This window comes from Ruditapes philippinarum, unplaced genomic scaffold, assembly GCF_026571515.1.
Source record: "Ruditapes philippinarum isolate M1 unplaced genomic scaffold, ASM2657151v2 ctg4374_1_1_1_1, whole genome shotgun sequence".
In the NCBI taxonomy this organism is placed as follows: Eukaryota; Metazoa; Mollusca; class Bivalvia; order Venerida; family Veneridae; genus Ruditapes; species Ruditapes philippinarum.
The window spans coordinates 17,131-38,352 of NW_026855917.1; the positions used below are offsets into that span (position 1 = coordinate 17,131).

A 21,222-nucleotide genomic window follows, 5' to 3' on the forward strand; every position below is an offset into this window, starting at 1 on the left:
TAAAAATCATTTTTTTAAACACAAAATTATTGCTTACCCTTGAATGTAACGCCTGTCCCGATCTATGACGTCCTTGACTTCCTTAATTGACGCCGCAGTCAACGTTGACTTTCTCCCATGACCCTTGTCGTCTTCAATGTCCTCCCGGCAGTCTCGAAAACGCTTATGCCACTTGAAAACGGGTGATCGACAAACAGGAGGTCTCACTTTTGCAGTCTCCAACATTTCCTGCGTCTGTGTTGGCGTCTTCCCAAGATTAGCACAACACTTGATGATAGTCCGATGTTCCGCATAATCCGTGGACGTCATTTTTTGTTAAATATCCAAGAACAACGGTTGTCAGTTGTCCGCTGGTAAACAATAACGGAAACAGCTATGACGTCAAAATTTCAAGCAAACATTCATATGACGTCACTGCATATGCTTACGACGTCGCGCCATTTTTTACGTATAAATACGCAAGATATACGAAAGTAAAGACAACTTATTAATACAAAATATTGGACTGCCCCGCCCTGCGCATACTGCATTACTATAGTGATGAAAATATAGAGAAGCAATGTTAGAAATTTAAAAATAATGGACATATTCATTAAGGATATGTTAAAGGTTTGTGTACAAATTTGCTAATTAATGCATTAAAAAATAAAAAAGTTATAGCAAAAGTCCACGTAATTCTGGGACACCCATCGTATATTCTTGTTTTGCATTTGATGGATCTTCATCAGTGCCATTTACTACCAGAAATTTGCCATCTATCTTTGAGAGACATTTTTGTTCTTTATACCTTTTTGTAAATTTTCCATCAGGTAGATATTCCCTTGCCTCAGTGGAACACTTGTTCAAACAATGTATGTATAAATGTATGTATATTATAGATCAAGAAGTTCTCACAGCCACAGGAGAGATTGTTATGTTCCCTAAGCCATCAGCTGAGACATTTTTCAGCTACAAAATTGTATCAGAGGAAGAGAAAAAAGTCAACTCAGATTTCTTCAATAAGAGGCGAGCAACAAAAAATCCACAACGCTACCTTAAAATAAGGAACCATATTATTGAAACTTGGTAACTTTTAGTTCTTGTTAGCTCACCTGAGGACAGTGTCCTCCAGGTGTGCTTTTGTGATGGCCCATGGTCCATCGTCTGTGTCTCAACAATTTCTTTAAACAACTTCTCCTCCTTAACCACTTGGCCAAATTTGTTGAAATTTTGCAGGGAAGCAATACCAAAATTAATGTTCAAACAAATTAATTCTTTGAAGAACTCTGGTTTGCCATGGCAACCAAAAGATTTTTTTAAAAGAATCACTAGGTGAAGAGCCTTTATATTTGTTATGTAACATAATCTAGTGATCCTCTACAAAGAATGTTCAAATTAAGCCCCTAGGGTCAAAAGGGGCACCGCCAGGGCGCTCATCAGTTTTATGTAAAGTTATATGGGAAATCTTAAAATATCTTCTTGTAAAAATTCACAAGTAGTCCAGTCAGTGAAGCCAAAAAAATGGGTCAACCTAGAACAAATTGCAAAAGTTTTGTTTTCACATTTTTTATTTACATTAATATGTTGTTAATCATCAGTAAAAAGTTGCAATCATATAATCTTGGCAAAATTGGTAAAAAAGTGGGTCAAGTAAGGACACTGTTAAAAGCGTAATTCATTGTTATTTTTAACAATCAAGAACAGTATATCTAATTGATATGAAAGCAATGCTTTTGGATTTGATTATTTTATACAAAAAATATATTTTCATAGATATTCTGTTCATTATGATTTATTTTAAGCCAGTTTAATTTTCTTTATTTTCTTCCATTTAAAGAAAAAATATATATGAGTTAAGTACCCCACCCACTTTTGTAAAAAGGTATTTTTTTTTTTACTTTTTAAAAGTTTATGAAAAATAGTAGTATTGACCATGTAAAATGAATGGTTTAATATCCAACAAATTTTTAATACAAAAAAAAACATCAAGAAGCAGTGCCATTAGTTGCACTTCTTTTAAATAACAACAGGAACTTTGTGCAGACTATATGTATTATTTTCAACACAATGAATTCCTAAACCTACTATCAAATTAAAACAAAACAGTTTAGAAATATTGGCATGAAAAAAATTATAAAAATACAATTTCAAATATAACTACACTATTTTTGATAGACATTATGGTCATTATAATTCCTTTTTATGCTTGCAGAATTTGTTTCCTTTGATTTATAGAAACTATTGAAAAAAAATTACCCCACCCACTTTTGTAAAAAAGAAGAAAAAATCCAATTTTTTAAATTCAAGAAACATATACAATCTGTTATTAAGTATGTAAAATTAAAGGTTTGGTGTAAAAAAGAAATGCCATTTGTTGCACATATTCATAGTAATTAATACATTCAACACATGATAATTCTCTAACCTATTATGATATACCAATAAAAGCAAATATGACATGAAAAATTCAAAAATTTGATGTGATTGGATAATTTCCAATAATTTTAAGTTGAAATTTATTGTATCAAAATTTAAAATCAAAATTTTTTCGGATTCAAAAAACGATAAATTGTAGAGTATAACCATCAAAAAGCAAACAAAGAAATTAAATTAAGTGCACTGATTCTCAGTAATAATATAATGTGTGTTGCATTCTGCATAATATTTTCAACATATAAAATATAATTCAACTTTCTTTTATATTAAAACAAATCAATTCACAAACATTGGCATGAATAATTCATAAATTGCCTACACATGTATTCACAACATAACAACATTTATCTTTCATGGTATTATGCTTATACTATCATTTTCAATAAACAACATGCATTTATAATTTCTGTATTGTTAAAAGTCTTCAAAATCAAGGGTTGACATTGTTAAAGAGTTTGAGCATGAAATACCCCTGCATTCTCCACAGCCTGCTGAACATTCGAGCCCATGCTTTCGGCACAAACAGTGCTTAGAGTCACACTGACCTTTACAGTTACATCGAATAACCATGAGAAGGAAATCAGGCGCTGGTGGTAAACTGGTTTTCACAGGAAGGAACATGTCATTTACTAACTCCCAGCCCCATTCTAAAGGATTGAGTCCGTCATTTCCTATCCACATCTGTGTTTGAAGATAAACTCTCAAACTATGGTTTGCGGCTGCAGCAGATGTTGGTGGCAAAGAACTGACTTGGACAACAGATGTTGAGTTTGCAACTTTATTCGAAAACTTCTGAAACCTAAGCTTGTCAAGTGTGGGTTCTTTTTTTCCATCAAACAGAAGGGATAAAACAATCTCGCCAGACTGAAGAACAGATGACCTTGAATTTGCTTTCATAAATCTCTCAGCTTCTAGTCTAAGGGTCTTACTACAAGTGAAAAGTTTCAGTGCAGAAGGCTTTCCAATACCATACACTCTTGAAGTTGTATCACAGCCAGTCATGGCATGAATAAGTGGAAGCAAATTACAAATGTCGGAACCTAAAACCGTTTTTGCTTTTTGAATATGCCATACTTTGTTACTTTTCTGCATTTTCCCACTTTTCATAGCCACGGTTTTCATCGTGCCTGTCACATGGTACAGAAGTAAAACTAGAAGATCTGTATCTTCGCCAACAACCATAGTTGGCTGATTTACTGCCAACTGCAAAGCAGTTTTCACAATTGTAAAATCGGCATCAGCTGTACATTGGAGACATCTTAAGCCTTTACTTGACAGATATTGTGCAAGAAGTGATATGAAAGTTTGTTTGTTTTCTGGATTTTTCAAGAATGTTTCCTTTTTCCCTCTAAAAGACGTAGATAGAGAAAATAATATCTTTGGGCCAATTATTCCTTTTGTTCTACGGATATGAGAAACGTCTTTAGTTGTTGGTCCACAGTCATAACCGTCGAATACAACTACAGATGAATTATACCGAGACTGAATGTAGTCGAAATACTGTTCAAATATTGTTTCAAACGAAACGTCTTTTTTCCAGGTCACTGTTTGTAGAAGTGATCCTCCATCAATCACGTGTACCAAATCTTGACAGGAATCTAGCTCATCTTTAATCCCACAGGTACCTGTTTTCCAAATAGCATCAGCTAATGAGGACTTCTGAGCTTCTCTCAATAATCCTGACCCATCAAACAAAGAAGATGGAACTCCACACAACTCAAACTTAAATATATCTTCAACGTTGTCAACATGTCGACTGGCTACAGTAGTAAGCCGCTGGAAGAGCAATTGTGGGTCTATTTCAATAGAATCTCCGGTTACCTTCACCGAGTTTTTTTCATTCAGTGTGACAATTTGTTTTGATTTTCTGTACTTATATTCATGTAAAGCCTGTCCAGCCATTTCGTCTACCAAAGCAACTCCAATCTTTTCCGCCATATCAGCGTTTACTTTTTCATCTGCAGTTACACCAGTAAAAATGTTCTGTAAATATTCAGATTGGGCTTCGAATGGACTGTGGTCAGTCAAAAAAGATAAAAAACATTTTACATCTTTATCATCCCTAACTATTCTTGATTTACCCTCATCCTTATGCTGTTCACTTGTTGTGTAATTCTTCCCGGTATATTGCTGCATAACAACATTCATTTCAGTAGTTGCTGGCATTGAAAGTAACCAAAGTGCTCGTTGTCCTTCTGTCATTCCTCTGCCTCTTGTCAATCCTCCTGATGTTTTCAGAGACCTCATGAGTACCTGTTCTATTGCAAGGTCTGTTGAAATTCCAGCCCAATATCTGTCACTTCATCTTACAACATGATTTCCGTCCAGAAATTGCCTGTACACATCAGGGTGTGTTTTTTCTAAAGCAAGCATGTTCTGCAAATATATGTAGACAGATTTCAATTACAATGAATGTCCAGAAGCTGCAAAGTAAGGAAGCATTTTCCTAAGCGCTGCAAGATGTCCAGTCCAACTTCCAGTTCTCTCAGCTGCAGAATTGAAATCATTTTCATATACTGGATCCATAATGCGGGTGTTCTATATTGCTTCAAGTTGTCTTTTACTTTTGAAATATTGTCAAAGAGTAAATTAAGATTTGTGTCATTGCAGACAAAAAGTCATCATCTTTGTTTAAAATGCCATCTTTCAAACTATTATACATTGACTGTAAGTTCTGAAGTATATCATTATCTTCAATAATTCCTTCATTTTCAGAGCTTATTTCCAGTGCATTTTCTGTTACAAGTTTGGATACAATATCAACTTCAATTGTTTTTTCCAACAATATTGTTTGGAGAGCTGTGTCTACCAAAAAATGTCCCCTTACTGCTCTTGCAACTGCTTTCCCTGTCAGCATATGAACAACAGCATTTGGTGAGTACACTGTTTCTAGGAGATCGTTCAATCCGGAACCACCCATGACATGTCCAATTGTGCCCAAAAAACTCATTTCCGTGTGAAAGGCACCTAACCGCACAACTTTTTTCTTCAAATAACTATCCGAATCTTGAAGATTGTTGATATAATTGTTGCTTACATGAACAAAGGCTGATCAAAAGTTAAAACTGGTGTCACATCGAATTTTCTGGATAAATCACACACATAGTGCATGGTTGACAGAATACAGGATGGATCAGTTGGACTCATGTCCATCATTGGAAGAAATGATATACAGTGAAAGTTGAGAAAACCGGACGGCTTTCGGACCGAGGGTTTCGTCCGGTTTTCTCAGCGGTCCGGTATTGTCAATGTCCCCTTCAGGAGCAATTACTTACAAGGATGTTGAACGTATATTTGCATTTTCATGATTATGAGAAAGTTTATTGCTTAATAAAGAAATGATAAAAATACTATACATTATATGTTTTAATTGTTTTTGTCCCATTATTGCATGTAAATACAAAAAAAAATTTGGATTTAAACGAACAGCAGTTACCTCATAACGATAAAGTTCGATTACACCCGCATATGTTTACATTTTTGTAATGGATAATGATTTAATGAACATACATGTAGTTTACTTTGTTTGTTTATAATAATGCCCCAATTGTAAATATTGCCTATACCATATTTGTCAGATAAAGATTTTTAAAGTAGGTCTCGGCAAAGTTTCACTGTCTTTAATTAATTTAAATTTGTCACTTATAGACAGCTCTCGTCAACTGATTTTAACTTATCAATTCCTCGTGCATTTTGGCATTTATATAAAAAAGTAACATCTATACCTTAAAATAAATCAAACTGTGAAATGAGACATAATTAACAAATCAGACAATCATTGTTCCGTTACCGCTCAGTTAGCGTATAGACACAACGAATTGATAAGTACACAAGGTTATTCACACCTTCGTTGTCCGGTATTGTCAGGGTAATTGTCTATATAATTGACTTTGTAGTCCACTATCAACAGTCCGATATTCGGTTTTTAAAGATTCCGGTATTGTCAATGTTTAATACAATAGTTTAAAGAAGGGAAAATTTGGGACTGAATTATTCGTCCAGTATTTAGAGAGTTCCGATTTTCTCAGCGTCCGGTTTTCTCAAATTTCACTGTACTGGATTTGCCAGGGTGGTTTACATGAGTTTTGTCATAAAGTTGCATGAACCCAGACCAAGATGGACGTAAGTTATTGATTGGCCAAAGAGTTTTTGCAAATTGGTCAAAATTGTCTCTTTCGTCTGGTAATGAATCAGGAATGTTTTTGAAATAAACAGGAATTGTATCCATAGATGGCGGTTGAACAAAATACTTTAAAGTTATTTTAGCTAGACTCTGTAACTCCTCAAGGCTCACATTTCTTCTGACAACTTCAATATCAACATTGTACTCTGGTGAAGTAGATGCAATCATTCCCATACCATGGAAAGTTCCATGACCATCTAATGTTCTGATGTTATGATCAACATTGTCGGCAATAAATTGTGTAAAATGCCCAGGAAAAAAAGTTGGAACATACTCATGAACAGCAGCAGCAGCACTTGATTCATACTTTTGTGTTTCCCAATATGATACACAAAATCCAAGAGAATTTAATACCTCTATAAGATATTTTGAGCCAAAGTGGTGATGCATTTGTACAGCAAGGCCGAGTGGCAATGGTGCTATAATGCTTCTAGGTCGACATGCTTGGATGATGGCTTGACCAATTGATCCCAGCTTAACGTCATCACCTTGAAATAGATCCCTCAGGAGATTTTTAAGACTCTCTGGAATATAATTCAGATTATCTACAACAGAACCTATAGATGAAAATGATGGGTATATCTCCTTTGATGAATCAATTAAGTCAATGTCAGCACGAATAAGTTTTGCAGCTGTTTTTACAATGCTTCTCTTCTTTTCTTCTTCACTCTGACTGAGATTTTTTTTCATGAAATCATGTATAATGGAGGCTGTGGTTTCTCTCAAACTAAATATATCTCCTTTACCGTCCTTTGAAAGAACTGTTATAAATGAAAAAGATAACACGTTTTAATGAAAATCATGTATGTCAGCAAACATTGCAGGCTATATTTATGCGAAAACAGGCATTAGTTTCTGTATCACACCAAAATTTCAAAGGATAATATAAAAAATTAAATGACTTTTAGCTCCTTTTCAATCTAACAGAAAATTTTGCATAAACTTGTTTATATGTTACTACGGTCCACATTTAAACCATAACATTGTAGCAATGCCCAAATGATTGAAATCGACTGTGTTGAATTAATGCCAGTTAGTCAAAGAAAATAAACTTACCAAGTTATTTGAAAGTATATATTTGTGGGATCATTGTTCTATACACAACCATATCCAAGGCTATATCCAACCGTATTTTCCACCTAAAAAGAAACAACTCAAGTTGCATAACATAAAGTATCAAAAATGAATATCCGTGAATGCTTATATAAATATTCACAAAATGAATTAAAATTATCTATTTCTTTTTCTAATTATTACATATATATTAGATTCAAATGTCTACGTTAAAAACGTCTCTCGGAGGATTGATTAAAACTAAGATTTTCAATAAAAATTTAAAGCTATTATTTACAGTTATAATTATTAAAACTATTACTATTATTATTATTATTATTATTATCAACATCATCATCAACAACAACATCTATAAGTAAACTGTAATTCAAAGATTACCATGATAGTTGATTATTTCCGTCAAACCTCCTTTCAACATACGTAGCTAATCGCAATTGCAGAAACCTTGAGAAACTGCCCATATTCTCCTGCAAATATTGAATAAATCAATTTCAATGACGAAAAATTAAGTAATTACTGCATATTTTTTTATAAAAAAACATTAAAACTTTCAAGAATAACACTGTGCATGCCTAAAAACTATTTGTTTTTAAAGATATAAAATGCTTGCAATGTCCCGGACACGCTTCCGTAGTTTTATTTTTTGAGTTGACCTTCGCCAAACATATTGAAATTTAAAAACACACTGTCTTAGTTTTTACCATTACTGTACAGTTAAGATTTTTTTATAGTACTTTATCATTGAATATGACATGAATTTTATGAATAAATCAACAAGCAGGTTACAGTGGACTTGGACGAATGAGACGGTGATACTGAAGAAAACGATGTGAAACAATTCAATATTAAAGGATTGTCAGTACCGCCAGACCTTCATAGATAATAAATATATAAATATAAACTTACCAATTCAATTGTTACGTCGAAAGTTCTTCAATTTGAATAATATATATCGGATTTTGTTGACGAAAATTTCAAAATAAAACTTTACCGGAAATTATAAATATCACCGCCATGCGCACTTTTATATGACGTCATTTTATTTTGGTGTATGGTGGCCTAAACGGGCTATACAATTTATTGCAATTTGTTCTACCCTAAAAGTTACACTGACTGGACTAAAGGTGTAGGGCCTTGATATTTGGTGTTTACCATGATCTAGTGGTTCTCTACAAAGGTTGTTCAAATTATGCTCCTAGGGTAAAAAGGGGCCCCACCATGGGGGTTACTCAATTTTTGTGCCCCCACTCTAGGGGGGGGGCATTTAGATTTGCCCTTGTCTGTCCGTCCGTCCATCCATCCATCCGTCAGTCCGTTCTCTTTTTGTGTCGCACGTAGCTCAAAAAGTAAATGACCTAGAGTCATGAAACCTTACAGGAATGTTGATCAGCATATGGATATATTTAGTATTTTGAGAGTTATTGCCCTTGACTTAGTAAAAAATTTGCAACTTTCAACTTTTGTCGCACGTAACTAAAAAAGTATTTGACCTACAGTCATGAAACTTTACAGGAATGTTGATCAGCATGTGAAGTTGTGCACCTGGATATTTTCATGTGGATATATTTATGGTATCAACATTTTTCATTATTATCCATGCAGCCATAGAAAGGTAAATAAAAAAAAAATGCTGCCTAAAAAAATCTTCCGTTGGCACTCCATAATTTTTTAAACACAAGTCTAAATCCAGTTTACTCATTATGTTCATTACACCTGTGACATCAATTTGTTAACATACATCGATTGCATCATGCTTACCATATTTGGCAGTGCTACTCCAGACGCTACGTCACTTGATACCTGTATACATGTAATCCGTGTAATTGAGGCAGAGGTGTGTAAAGTTTGTTTGAAGGGTACTGACTACTGGATTATAATTGGACTTAATTATTTTGTCTTTCTTTTGTTAAAACTGGTATTATTTATCTGATTAACGGTCAATTAAAAGGTGTGAAAGTCGTTTAAATCAGACAAAGCAATACATTGGGACCAGACAATTAGGGTCGCTTGTAACATATGACAGGGAGTCGTATAATTCAGACCATTTATATAGGAAAATACGTTGGGGGGGACTGAAACAAGGTCGGATAAGACAGGGAGTCGTTGAAATCAGGGGGTCACTAAGGTAGTCTCGACTGTATTTAGTAATTTTAGAGTTTTTGCCCTTGAATTAGTAAAAATTTGCAATTTTCAACTTGTGTTGCACGTAACTAAAAAAGAATTTAACCAAGAGTCATGAAACGTGCGTGCGTGTGTGTGTGTTTATGTGTGTTATATAGATTATATAGTGAACTTAAAAAATCTTCTTGTGAAAAACCACTAGTCCAATTTCAACCAAACTTGGCAGGATTGATCCTTGGGTAGATATTTTGCATAAGGCATTGCCTGGTAGACCTCTACCAAGATTGTTCAAATTATAGCCCTGGGGTCAAAATTGGCCCCACCCCTGGGGTCATTTATTTTAACTATATGTACATATACTAAAAACTTAAAATACCTTCTTGTCTGAATGTACAAGGCTTAAAGCTTTTATATTTGGTATATGATTTCATCTAAAGGTACCCTACAAAATTGTTCAAATTTTGGCTCTAGTGTCAAAATTAGCCCCACCTCTGGGGTCATAGGTTTTCCTTTAATGTGTATAGTAAAAACTTTAAAAAATCATCGTCTCTAAATTGACAAAGGCTAGGGGTTAGATATTTTGCATGAAACATTGTGTAGTGAACCTCTACCAAGATTGTCAAATTGGCCCCGCCCCGGGGTCATAAATTTTCACTATCTACATATAAAAAAATCTTATTGTCTGAAGGTACAAGGCTTAGAGCTTTGATATTTGGTTTATGATATCATCTATTAGTACTCTACCAATGTTGTTCAATTTTTGGCTCTAGTGTCAAAATTAGCTCCGCCCCGGGATCATAGGTTTTTAGCTCACCTTGCACATAGTGCAGGTGAGCTTTTAGGATGGCCAATCGAATGAGTCCGGTGTACGGCGTCCGTCCACATTTTTATTCAAATGACATCTTCTATAATACCACTTAGCCAATATTAATGAAACTTGGCAGGAATACTCTTTGTATGAAGCTCTATCAAGATTGTTCAAAGAATGCCATTCCATGCTAAACTCTGGTTGCTATGGCAACTAAAAGAAAAAACTTAAAAGTTCTTATACTTCAAAAAGGAAAGGGCTAGAGCTTAAATATTTCTCACAAGGCTTAGGCTTGTTGGTTTCTACAAAGTATATTCAAATTATGGTCTAGAGATGAAGATTGGTCTCTGTTTTGGGGGTTAAAGGGTTTTTTTTATTGCAAGGTTATATACACTTTCTTTGTAGGGATAAATTGAGATAGTACATCTTGTATTTTTGTCTCAACAGACATTGTTATGAAGATTTTTCTGTTAAAGCATTAGAAAGATGAAAAGGTTGTTGAATGTGAATGTTAATTCAAAACAGAGTCAATCAGAATAGCACAAATTTGAGAGCTACAGTGAAGTTGAATTTTCCATTCAATAATGGATTCGTCCATTAATTTCAAAACACCATCAGAAAGGAGACTCTGTCATTTCCGAAATACAATGTAAAATATTTCGGTTCTTGACAATGACTTGCAAATTTTAGTGTGTAAGATATTGCACAAAGAAACGAAAGTGAACAAAAAATGTTGCATTTTTTCACAAAAATTGGCTGATTAAGATAAAAGTTTAATTTTCAGTACGAATATTACTTTTTACATCCTTCCGGTTTGCGGGAAAAATCATATATTTCAACATTGTGTACACCGGTCTTACTGATGAACGAATTATGTCATAATATTTCATTCTGAGAACAAACATACAATTCAAATCATTAAATAATGCATATCAATCAGTCCATTCAACAACTTTGCCTCAGAAAACATCTGTATCAATCTGACCTCGAGTTGAGATTATAATTAGAACTAAACCGGAAGTATGACAAATTGGCCACCATCACACAAGTAAATTGAGAAATTTTGTAACATAAACTTGTATTTTAAAACAAAGAAGTGAAGATGAATACAATTATCGGTGTGCTTCATTGAAACAGGTATTTTGTTAAATATTTGTGAAGTATTAAGGCATGACATACATTATTTATGTTAATACTGTAAAACACTTATTTTTCGCGAGAACATTATTTCGCGAATTTGAGGCAAAATGTCCAAAATAATTATTTCGCGTCAACATGAATTCGCGTCTTCGCGGAAAAAATGATAATTATTTGATATGTGTTCACTGTGTTTGTCATGTATTGTCCCTGATTATACTCCGTGCCTCTAGCATTGTTTCTAGTAATACTAGTATTGAATGTTTCGTATCACGTTCTAGTCTGCCGTACTTCTGTGATGTCTAGTAAAAAGATAACTTCGTTCTTTTAACCAAATTGTTACAGGTAAATATTTCATACTAGTAATCTGTACGATATGTATATGCTGCAACACTTAAATAGCTACATGATGTATCTAGAACTGGTTTCGATACTTTCCCACAGATATATATCCATGTGTACGCATTTTCGGATAGTGTTCATTTTCGGACAAGTGTATAGACAAAGTGAAATATTCGCGAGAAATATGAATTCGCGTCTTAGAAAACTCGCGAATATTAGCGAAAATAAATTTATCGCGAATAATAAGTGTTTTACAGTATCTCCTCCTGTGTTATGATTTCTGAAATTATACATGTACACATGTGTTATTGACCTCAATAAATGTAAGTGAAAATGGAACAATAATTATGGTAATTATCCATGGTGCTTGTAATACTTAATTATCTTTATCATATTGTTAATTAAGCAAGAAGCTAACGTAATTTTACAAGATTTAATTTTACAATTAAAGGTGTGTATAGAGCCACTCATGTGAACAGAAAGAAGTTTTTGTAGAAAGGGGTGTTCTAATATGATAAACCACAGATGCTTGGGGATCAGATCCTGCCCCCAACATGATACCCCTTGAGTAAACACTATCAAAAAATATTTTAATATTTAAACACTAATGGGATATCTGTTACGACTATAATACTGGTTTTCGAAAAAAAATTACATATATGAAAAAAAGAATACTGTTTACCATCATGTATTGAGACTTGATTATGGGCAGGCAGGCAAATTGGTTGGGCCATTTTTTTCGTAACAGTTTTCTCAGCAACTACTTATCAGAGCCTTGTGATATTTAGTATACAGCATAAACACATTGTCCCAAACCAATGGATTCAATTTCAGGTCTGTCGCTCATCCACTTTATGTTACTGACTTAGTTAAATTCATTATAATGGTCAATGGTACAAATTTTTCGTAACAATTTTCTCAGCAACTACTTAACACAGCCTCTTGATATTTGGTATACAACATTAACATGTAGTCACTTACCATGGGATATGATTTCAGGTATGTGGCTCATCCACTTCCTGTTTGCTGACTTGGTTAAATTTTCGGCATTAATTGTAAATGGAAGGAAATTTCCGTAACAGTTTTCTCAGCAACTACATATCACAGCCTCTTGATATTTGGTATTGTGACTGCATTAACACGTGGTCCCAAGTTCAGGTCTATCGCTTATCCACTTTCTCTTTACCAACTTAGTTAAATGTTCGAGTCGACATTTATGGTCAATGGTAGGAAATTTTTGTAACATCACAGCCTCATGAGTGATGTTATTTGGTATACAAATGCAACCCGGCCATTTTTGTCCTTGACCCATTTTTATTGAAGTATTATCCAAATTTGTACTTCGTCTTGTTAAAATTGTCATTGTTAAAATTTTCATGATGTTAACAAGCTTTTTAGCAACCTGTCTTTAAAGAAAAGAAAAAAATAGGTATTTCTATACACTTGTTTGCATTCCTGTTGCTGTTGGCCAAAAATACTTTACATTTGACACTAACCTTTAAATGACATTAAAGAATATTATAAACCTGTTGCTTGTTTTTAAAAAGAAATATACTTTTAAGATATATTCCTTAAGGTGAGCGATATAGGGCCATCATGGCCCTCTTGTTCTTAAATGTATATAGTAAAAATTTTAAAAAATCATCTTCTCTAAATTGACTAGAGGTAAGATATTTTGAATGAAACATTGTCACGGTGATAGGGTGTTTACCACAACTTTTCCGCGCAACGTCAAAATATCATACTTCTGACCGAGACACCGTAAATTTCTGGACAAAATTTTAATGGCGGGATAACCGAATTGCAGGTGATAGCTTACAAAATATCTTACTGCTGGACATTGCAAAATTATTCCAATTTTTTAAGTACGCCATCGAATTTTTGAAACAATTTATGGTTAATCTAGCACAACACAATTCACAAAAAATTACATACTTTGAAGAAATAGTGTTTACAAAAGATCATGTCTACCTCAACATGACTCGTACTGTCACAAAAACATGAGTTAAAACGACGATGTATTTGTTCTATGACCTTACGAGCACGTGTATATATTATGGTTAGGCATACATTCAAGTTGCATACAAAATTGTGTGTTTCTATTGTAAATTTAAAGGAAATATATGTTGTAAAAAGGCCTATTGACTCGAATATTGGAGCACCGTACAACACTGAATTTAAACACCGCATTCTTTTTCCGTTTGACATATAAATACGGGAATCGTTTTCATTTGCACCATACTTTATAAGTATTTAAACTGTTAATTTACCTGCTGTTATGTTATGTTGCTGTTATCATATATTATTTTATGGAAAACTTCTGAAGGTCTGGTCTAGGTAAATAATACTAGTTAGATAAATGCAATGGTATTTATATAGATAAGTAAGTTGATATCTTTTCTTTTTTGAACTTATTCAAACGGATAAACCCAACATGGAAAGATCATTCTTCAATGATGTTACCAAGCATTGTGTTGTGGAAAGTATTTCTTTCAATAATCATTTCCCAACTCATTCAGATGATTCCGCCGTGCATGTTGCCAAAATTATTTTGTAGGTTTCATCGGTTGACATTAAATCGGTTATAGGAATTTTTTTGAATGTATAGACCAGACCTTCAGGGTGAAAACGGTTGGTTTATACAGAATTTATTTTAGTTCGATTGTGTAGGAAGCTATAAGCTTATAGACACACTTTCGAATCCGTTCCTGGAACCAACCAGTACTGAGCAATGTGTGTAAAGTTTCTTGCTCAATGAAACAAAGACTTGCCCCTGACAGGGTTTGAACTCATGCGGCTAGCGATCATTAGATTACTAGACGCGTTAACCACTGGGCCATGCCGCCACACAAAAACGGTTCCAGTATTTATCGGTCAAATGAAAAAAGAGTGCGGTGTTTAAATTCAGTGTTGTACGGTGCTCCAATATTCGAGTCAATAGGCCTTTTTACAACATAATTATATTCCCTTAAATTTACAATAGAAACACACAATTTTGTATGCAACTTGAATGTATGCCTAACCATAATATATACACGTGCTCGTAAGGTCATAGAACAAATACATCGTCGTTTTAACTCATGTTTTTGTGCTAGATTAACGATAAATTGTTTCAAAAATTCGATGGAGTACTTAAACAATTGGAATAATTTTGCAATGTCCAACAGTAAGATATTTTGTAAGCTTATACCTGCAATTTGGTCATCCCGCCATTAATATTTTGTCCAGAAGTATACGGTGTCTCGGTCAGAGGTATGATATTTTGACGTTGGGCGGAAAAGTTGTGGTCAACGTCCTATCACAGTGATTGTGTAGTGAACCTCTAGCAAGATTGTTCAAATTATAGCCCTGGTGTCAAAATTGGCCCTGCCCTGGGGGTCATTGATTTTCACTTTGTACATATAGTAAAAAAATTAAAAATCTTATTGTCTGAAGGTACAAGGCTAAGAGCTTTGATATTTGGTATATGATATCATCTATAGGTATTCTACCAAAGTTGTTTAAATTATGCTTCTCTAAGTGTTAAAATTGCCCTGCCCCAGAGGCGATAGTTTTCCTTAAATGTATATAGTAAAAACTTGAAAAATCATCTTCTCTGAATTGACAAAGGCTAGAGGTAAGATATTTGGCATGAGACTTTGTGTAGTGAACCTCTACCAAGATTGTTCAAATTATAGCCCTGGGGTCAAAATTGGCCCCTCCCCGGGGGTTATTGATTTTCACAATATTCATATAGTAAAAAATGAAAAAAATCTTAATGTCTGAAAGTACAAGGCTTAGAGTTTTGATGTTTGCTTTATAATATCATCCATAGGTCCTCCAGCAAGATTGTTCAAATTATAGCCCTGGTGTCAAAATTGGCCCTGCCCGGGGGCATTGATTTTCACTTTGTACATATAGTAAAAAAATTAAAAATCTTATTGTCTGAAGGTACAAGGCTAAGAGCTTTGATATTTGGTATATGATATCATCTATAGGTATTCTACCAAAGTTGTTTAAATTATGCTTCTCTAAGTGTTAAAATTGCCCTGCCCCAGAGGCGATAGTTTTCCTTAAATGTATATAGTAAAAACTTGAAAAATCATCTTCTCTGAATTGACAAAGGCTAGAGGTTAGATATTTGGCATGAGACTTTGTGTAGTGAACCTCTACCAAGATTGTTCAAATTATAGCCCTGGGGTCAAAATTGGCCCCTCCCCGGGGGTTATTGATTTTCACAATATTCATATAGTAAAAAATGAAAAAAATCTTATTGTCTGAAAGTACAAGGCTTAGAGTTTTGATGTTTGCTTTATAATATCATCCATAGGTCCTCTACCAAAGTTGTTCAAATTTTGCCCCTGGTGTCAAAATTGGCCCCGCCCGGGGGCATTGATTTTTTATTATGTACACATAGTAAAAACAGAAACTTAAACAAAAGTTTTCTGAATTGGAGAAAGCCACAGCTTTGATATTTGACTTCAAATGTTGTTTGGTGGACCTGTATCAAGATTGTTTTGAATTAAACCCATGGATCAAAATTTTGCCTTGCATAAGGGGACAGTGACCTACTTTCTTATCATTTGATGTACACCAATGAAATTTTGACCATGTGCACAGTTTTAGTTGTAAAATTGGACTTTGATATCAGGTGACCTAGATTTTGATGATGTGACCTACTTTCTTGTTCTTTGATGTACAGTTATGAAATTTGAACCATGTGCACAGATTAAGATGTAAAGTGAACTTTGATATCAGCTGACCTAGATTTTGACAAAGTGTTCTACTATGTTGTCCTTTGATGTAGTCATGAAATTTAGGCTGCGTGTAATATGACCTTCACCACCAAATTCACTAGACTCAAGTGCATTGATATATTTCTACTCTGATCTTTTATTGGATTTAACCACTTATTTGATAATAAGAATTAGATAGGTCAGGGATCTATGCATTATGACAATCTTCAATTGTATAGAAACAAAAAAAATCTGTTCCTACACTACTATTTAGTGTTGTATTAATGCGGTGGCATAGCATTTTTCTCAAATGCAATCTTGTTTTTTTTTTATGCTTCCGGGCATATACTAATTGAACCGTCCTTCTGTCTGTCAGTACGAGGTTAACTTAGAACGGCAAGTTGGATTTTTCTTAAGTTCTACCTGTACCAATGGCTTCATAATTTACACACTTACTAATCCATACAAAGTATATGATCTGGGCAAGTAACATAACTATGGCTTCCAGTTGCACCAAGTTATGGCCCTTTTCAGCACTTAGAAAATGGATGGTTAACCTAAACCGGCAAGTTTGAAATATCTTATGTTCTATCTGAACTAATGGCTTAATAATTTTCACACTTACTTATCAATGCAATGTACATGATATTGCCAAGTTATATAAATGTGCCATCCATTTTCCCAAAATAATCAGACAAGCCACACAAACACGAACATTTAGTAATTTAATTTAATTGCAAACGCTTCGGCTATATGCCTTCATCAGTGCAAAACATAATAAAATTACCGGAAGCGATGTCATAACGGAACACGCGTTAAACGCGCGAAAAACGTTATGGCGTTTAGCGGCAAAACCATGATAACATGTAGAAACAAATATTTATGATATAAATAAAGCTGGTACATGAATTAAAATGGATCAACAGTGATACAGATGTCTATTAGACAGTGTTAATAAAAATAAGATAATAGACAAACATATTAATATTCATGTAACCTATTATAAATCAAACAATACTTTATTATTTAGTCCATTTGGAATCATAGTATTTAATTTATGGATCCAAAAAGATTCTTTACATAACCGGTCCATGTTGTTGTCTATAATTTCTATAGGTAAAAATGAAAAATCTGACAATGAACACTTATTATCGTTTGATCCGAAATGGATCGCAACATGTGAAACTGGATTAACGTCACAATTTCTTATATCAAATCTATGTTTATTCATTCTGCATGATACATTTTGATTAGTCTGACCTACGTATTGCTTTTTACAGCCTTTACATGTAATGAGGTAAATTACATTACGCGTAATTTTTTTTTTTTTTTTTTTTTTTTTTTATCCATTTTCCCAGTAATTTCCCTTTTTATCACTTTGAAAATAGGGCCTTGTATGGTTAACCTATTCCGCCAAATTGGATTTATCAAAAAACTTCACCTAATTACTTTATTTATTTAATGATATCTTTCATATTTGGTAGGTGGATACCTTAAATGTAAGGGGGGTATACTGGAATCAGCTTGTCCGTCCGGCTGTCCGTCGGTTTTTTCTTGTCCGCCCAATAACTTAAGATTCCTTTGACCCATAGTCTTCATATTTGGCATGGAGGTTAGTCATGATTAGTAGATGACCCCTATTGATTTTGAGGTCAAAGGTCAAGGTCACAGGGGCCTTGACTTCAAAAAGCTTGTCTGCCCAATAACTTAAGATTCCTTTGACCCTTAGTCTTCATATTTGGCATGGAGGTTAGTCATGATTAGTAGATGACCCCTAATGATTTTGAGGTCACCAGGTTAAAGGTCAAGGTCACAGGGGCCTTGACTTCAAAAAGCTTGTCCGCCCAATAACTTAAGATTCCTTTGACCCATAGTCTTCATATTTGGCATGGAGGTTAGTCATGATTAGTAGATGACCCCTATTGATTTTGAGGTCAAAGGTCAAGGTCACAGGGGCCTTGACTTCAAAAAGCTTGTCTGCCCAATAACTTAAGATTCCTTTGACCCTTAGTCTTCATATTTGGCATGGAGGTTAGTCATGATTAGTAGATGACCCCTAATGATTTTGAGGTCACCAGGTTAAAGGTCAAGGTCACAGGGGCCTTGACTTCAAAAAGCTTGTCCGCCCAATAACTTAAGATTCCTTTGACCTACAGTCTTCATATTTGGCATGGAGGTTAGTCATGATTAGTAGATGACCCCTATTGATTTTGAGGTCACTAGGTCAAAGGTCAAGGACACAGGGGCCTTGACTTCAAAAAGCTTGTCTGCCCAATAACTTAAGATTCCTTTGACCCTTAGTCTTCATATTTGGCATGGAGGTTAGTCATGATTAGTAGATGACCCCTATTGATTTTAAGGTCAAAGGTCAAGGTCACAGGGACCTTGACTTCAAAAAGCTTGTCCGCCCAATAACTTAAGATTCCTTTGACCCATAGTCTTCATATTTGGCATTGAGGTTAGTCATGATTAGTAGATGACCGCTATTGACTTTGAGGTCACCAGGTCAAAGGTCAAGGTCATAGGGGCCTTGACTTCAAAAAGCTTGTCCGCCCAATAACTTAAGATTCCTTTGACCCATAGTCTTCATATTTGGCATTGAGGTTAGTCATGATTAGTAGATGACCCCTTATTGACTTTGAGGTCACCAGGTCAAAGGTCAAGGTCACAGGGGCCTTGACTTCAAAAAGCTTGTCCGCCCAATAACTTAAGATTCCTTTGACCCACAGTCTTCATATTTGGCATGGAGGTTAGTCATGATTAGTAGTTGACCCCTATTGACTTTGAGGTCACCAGGTCAAAGGTCAAGGTCACAGGGGCCATGACTTCTAAAAGCTTGTCCGCCCAATAACTTAAGATTCCTTTGACCCACAGTCTTCATATTTGGCATGGAGGTTAGTCATGATTAGTAGATGACCCCTATTGACTTTGAGGTCACCAGGTCAAAGGTCAAGGTCACAGGGGCCTTGACTTCAGAAAGCTTGTCCGCCCAATAACTTAAGATTCCTTTGACCGACAGTGTTCATATTTGGAATGGAGGTTAGTCATGATTAGTAGATGACCCCTATTGATTTTGAGGTCACCAGGTCAAAGGTCACAGGGACTTTGACTTCAAAAAGTTTGTCCACCCAATAACTTTAGATTCCTTTGACCCACAGTCTTCATATTTGGCATGGAGTTTGATCATGATTAGTAGATGACCCCTTTTGATTTTGAGGTCACTGGATCAAAGGTCAAGGTCATAGGGACTTTGACTTCAAAAAGTTTGTCCACCCATTAACTTAAGATTCCTTTGACCCACAGTCTTCATATTTGGCATGGATGTTTATCATGACTATAAGGTGACCCCTATTGATTTTGAGGTCACTGGGTCAAAGGTCAAGGTCACAGGGACCTTGACAAAAAAAATGCTTTTCTTCTCAATTGCTAAAGAATGTCCTGTCCGCAATGTATTGATTTTGACATTTTCACATTTGAAGCATGTAGAATACATAACTTAGCAATGCACTGGCTTAGTAACCTCAGATTTGGCAGGGAGGTTGTCCTTGAGCTCTAAATGGCCACTGTTGATTCTGACAAAGTGGTATGCGGGACTATTCACGCCATGATAGTGGCAGTTCTAGTTTTTTATGGAGTAAGGGGTCCCTAGGGTCAAGGTCACTTGTGTAATAAACAAATTTAAATATTTTTGCTTATACAGCCTTCATTTTTAAGTTGATGTCATTCATGTTTAATACCAATTGCTAAGGAAGGTCCTCTTCCTTTGGATTTAGTTATGGGTCATTTGGGTCAAGGTCACCAATGTCAAAATAGATTTTTATACTTTTACAGGTGTATTTACCTTATATTATTGACAGATGTCTTATGTTTGGTAGGAATATAAAAAAGAAAATTCTCCGGATGGATTTAGGGGTCAGTTGGGTCAAGGTCACTGGTGCTAAAAAATAGATTTTTACACTTTTGCTTATACAGCCTTTATTTATTGACAAATGTTTTTCATATTTGGTAGAAAGATAACTTGCATGGTATTCTTCATTTCAGTTGAGTAAGGTGTCAGTGGGTCAAGGTCAAGGGTGTCAGTAATAGATATGTACACATATTGATAGATTTATTACATATTTGGTAGGATGGTATTCTTGCTTTGGATGAAGTTAGGGGTCAGTTGGGTCAAGGTCACAAGTGCTAAAATAGATTTTAACACTTGTTAGTACAGCCTAAATTTATTTACAGAATTATTTCATATTTGGTAGGAAGATAACTTACATGTTATTCTTCTTTTTGATCAAGGGGTCAATGGGTGAAGGTCAAGGATGCCAAAAATAGATTTCTACTCATTTGCTTATACAGCCATTATTTTTTGATTGATGTTTTTCTATATTTGGTATGATGATAACATGCATGGTCTTCTTCCTTTGGATTGAGGTAGG

The 21,222-nt window shown here is 34.6% G+C and overlaps 1 protein-coding gene across 1 annotated transcript in view; it reads left to right on the forward strand.

Moving 5' to 3' along the window:
• Positions 1–21,222, forward strand: part of LOC132744801 (zinc finger protein 729-like) — a 49,342-nt gene that overhangs the window by 5,190 nt on the left and 22,930 nt on the right. The window contains exon 2 of the mRNA XM_060733577.1: positions 879–1,065. Coding sequence (XP_060589560.1) covers positions 879–1,065 — 187 coding nt within the window. The remainder of the gene's footprint in view (positions 1–878; positions 1,066–21,222) is intronic.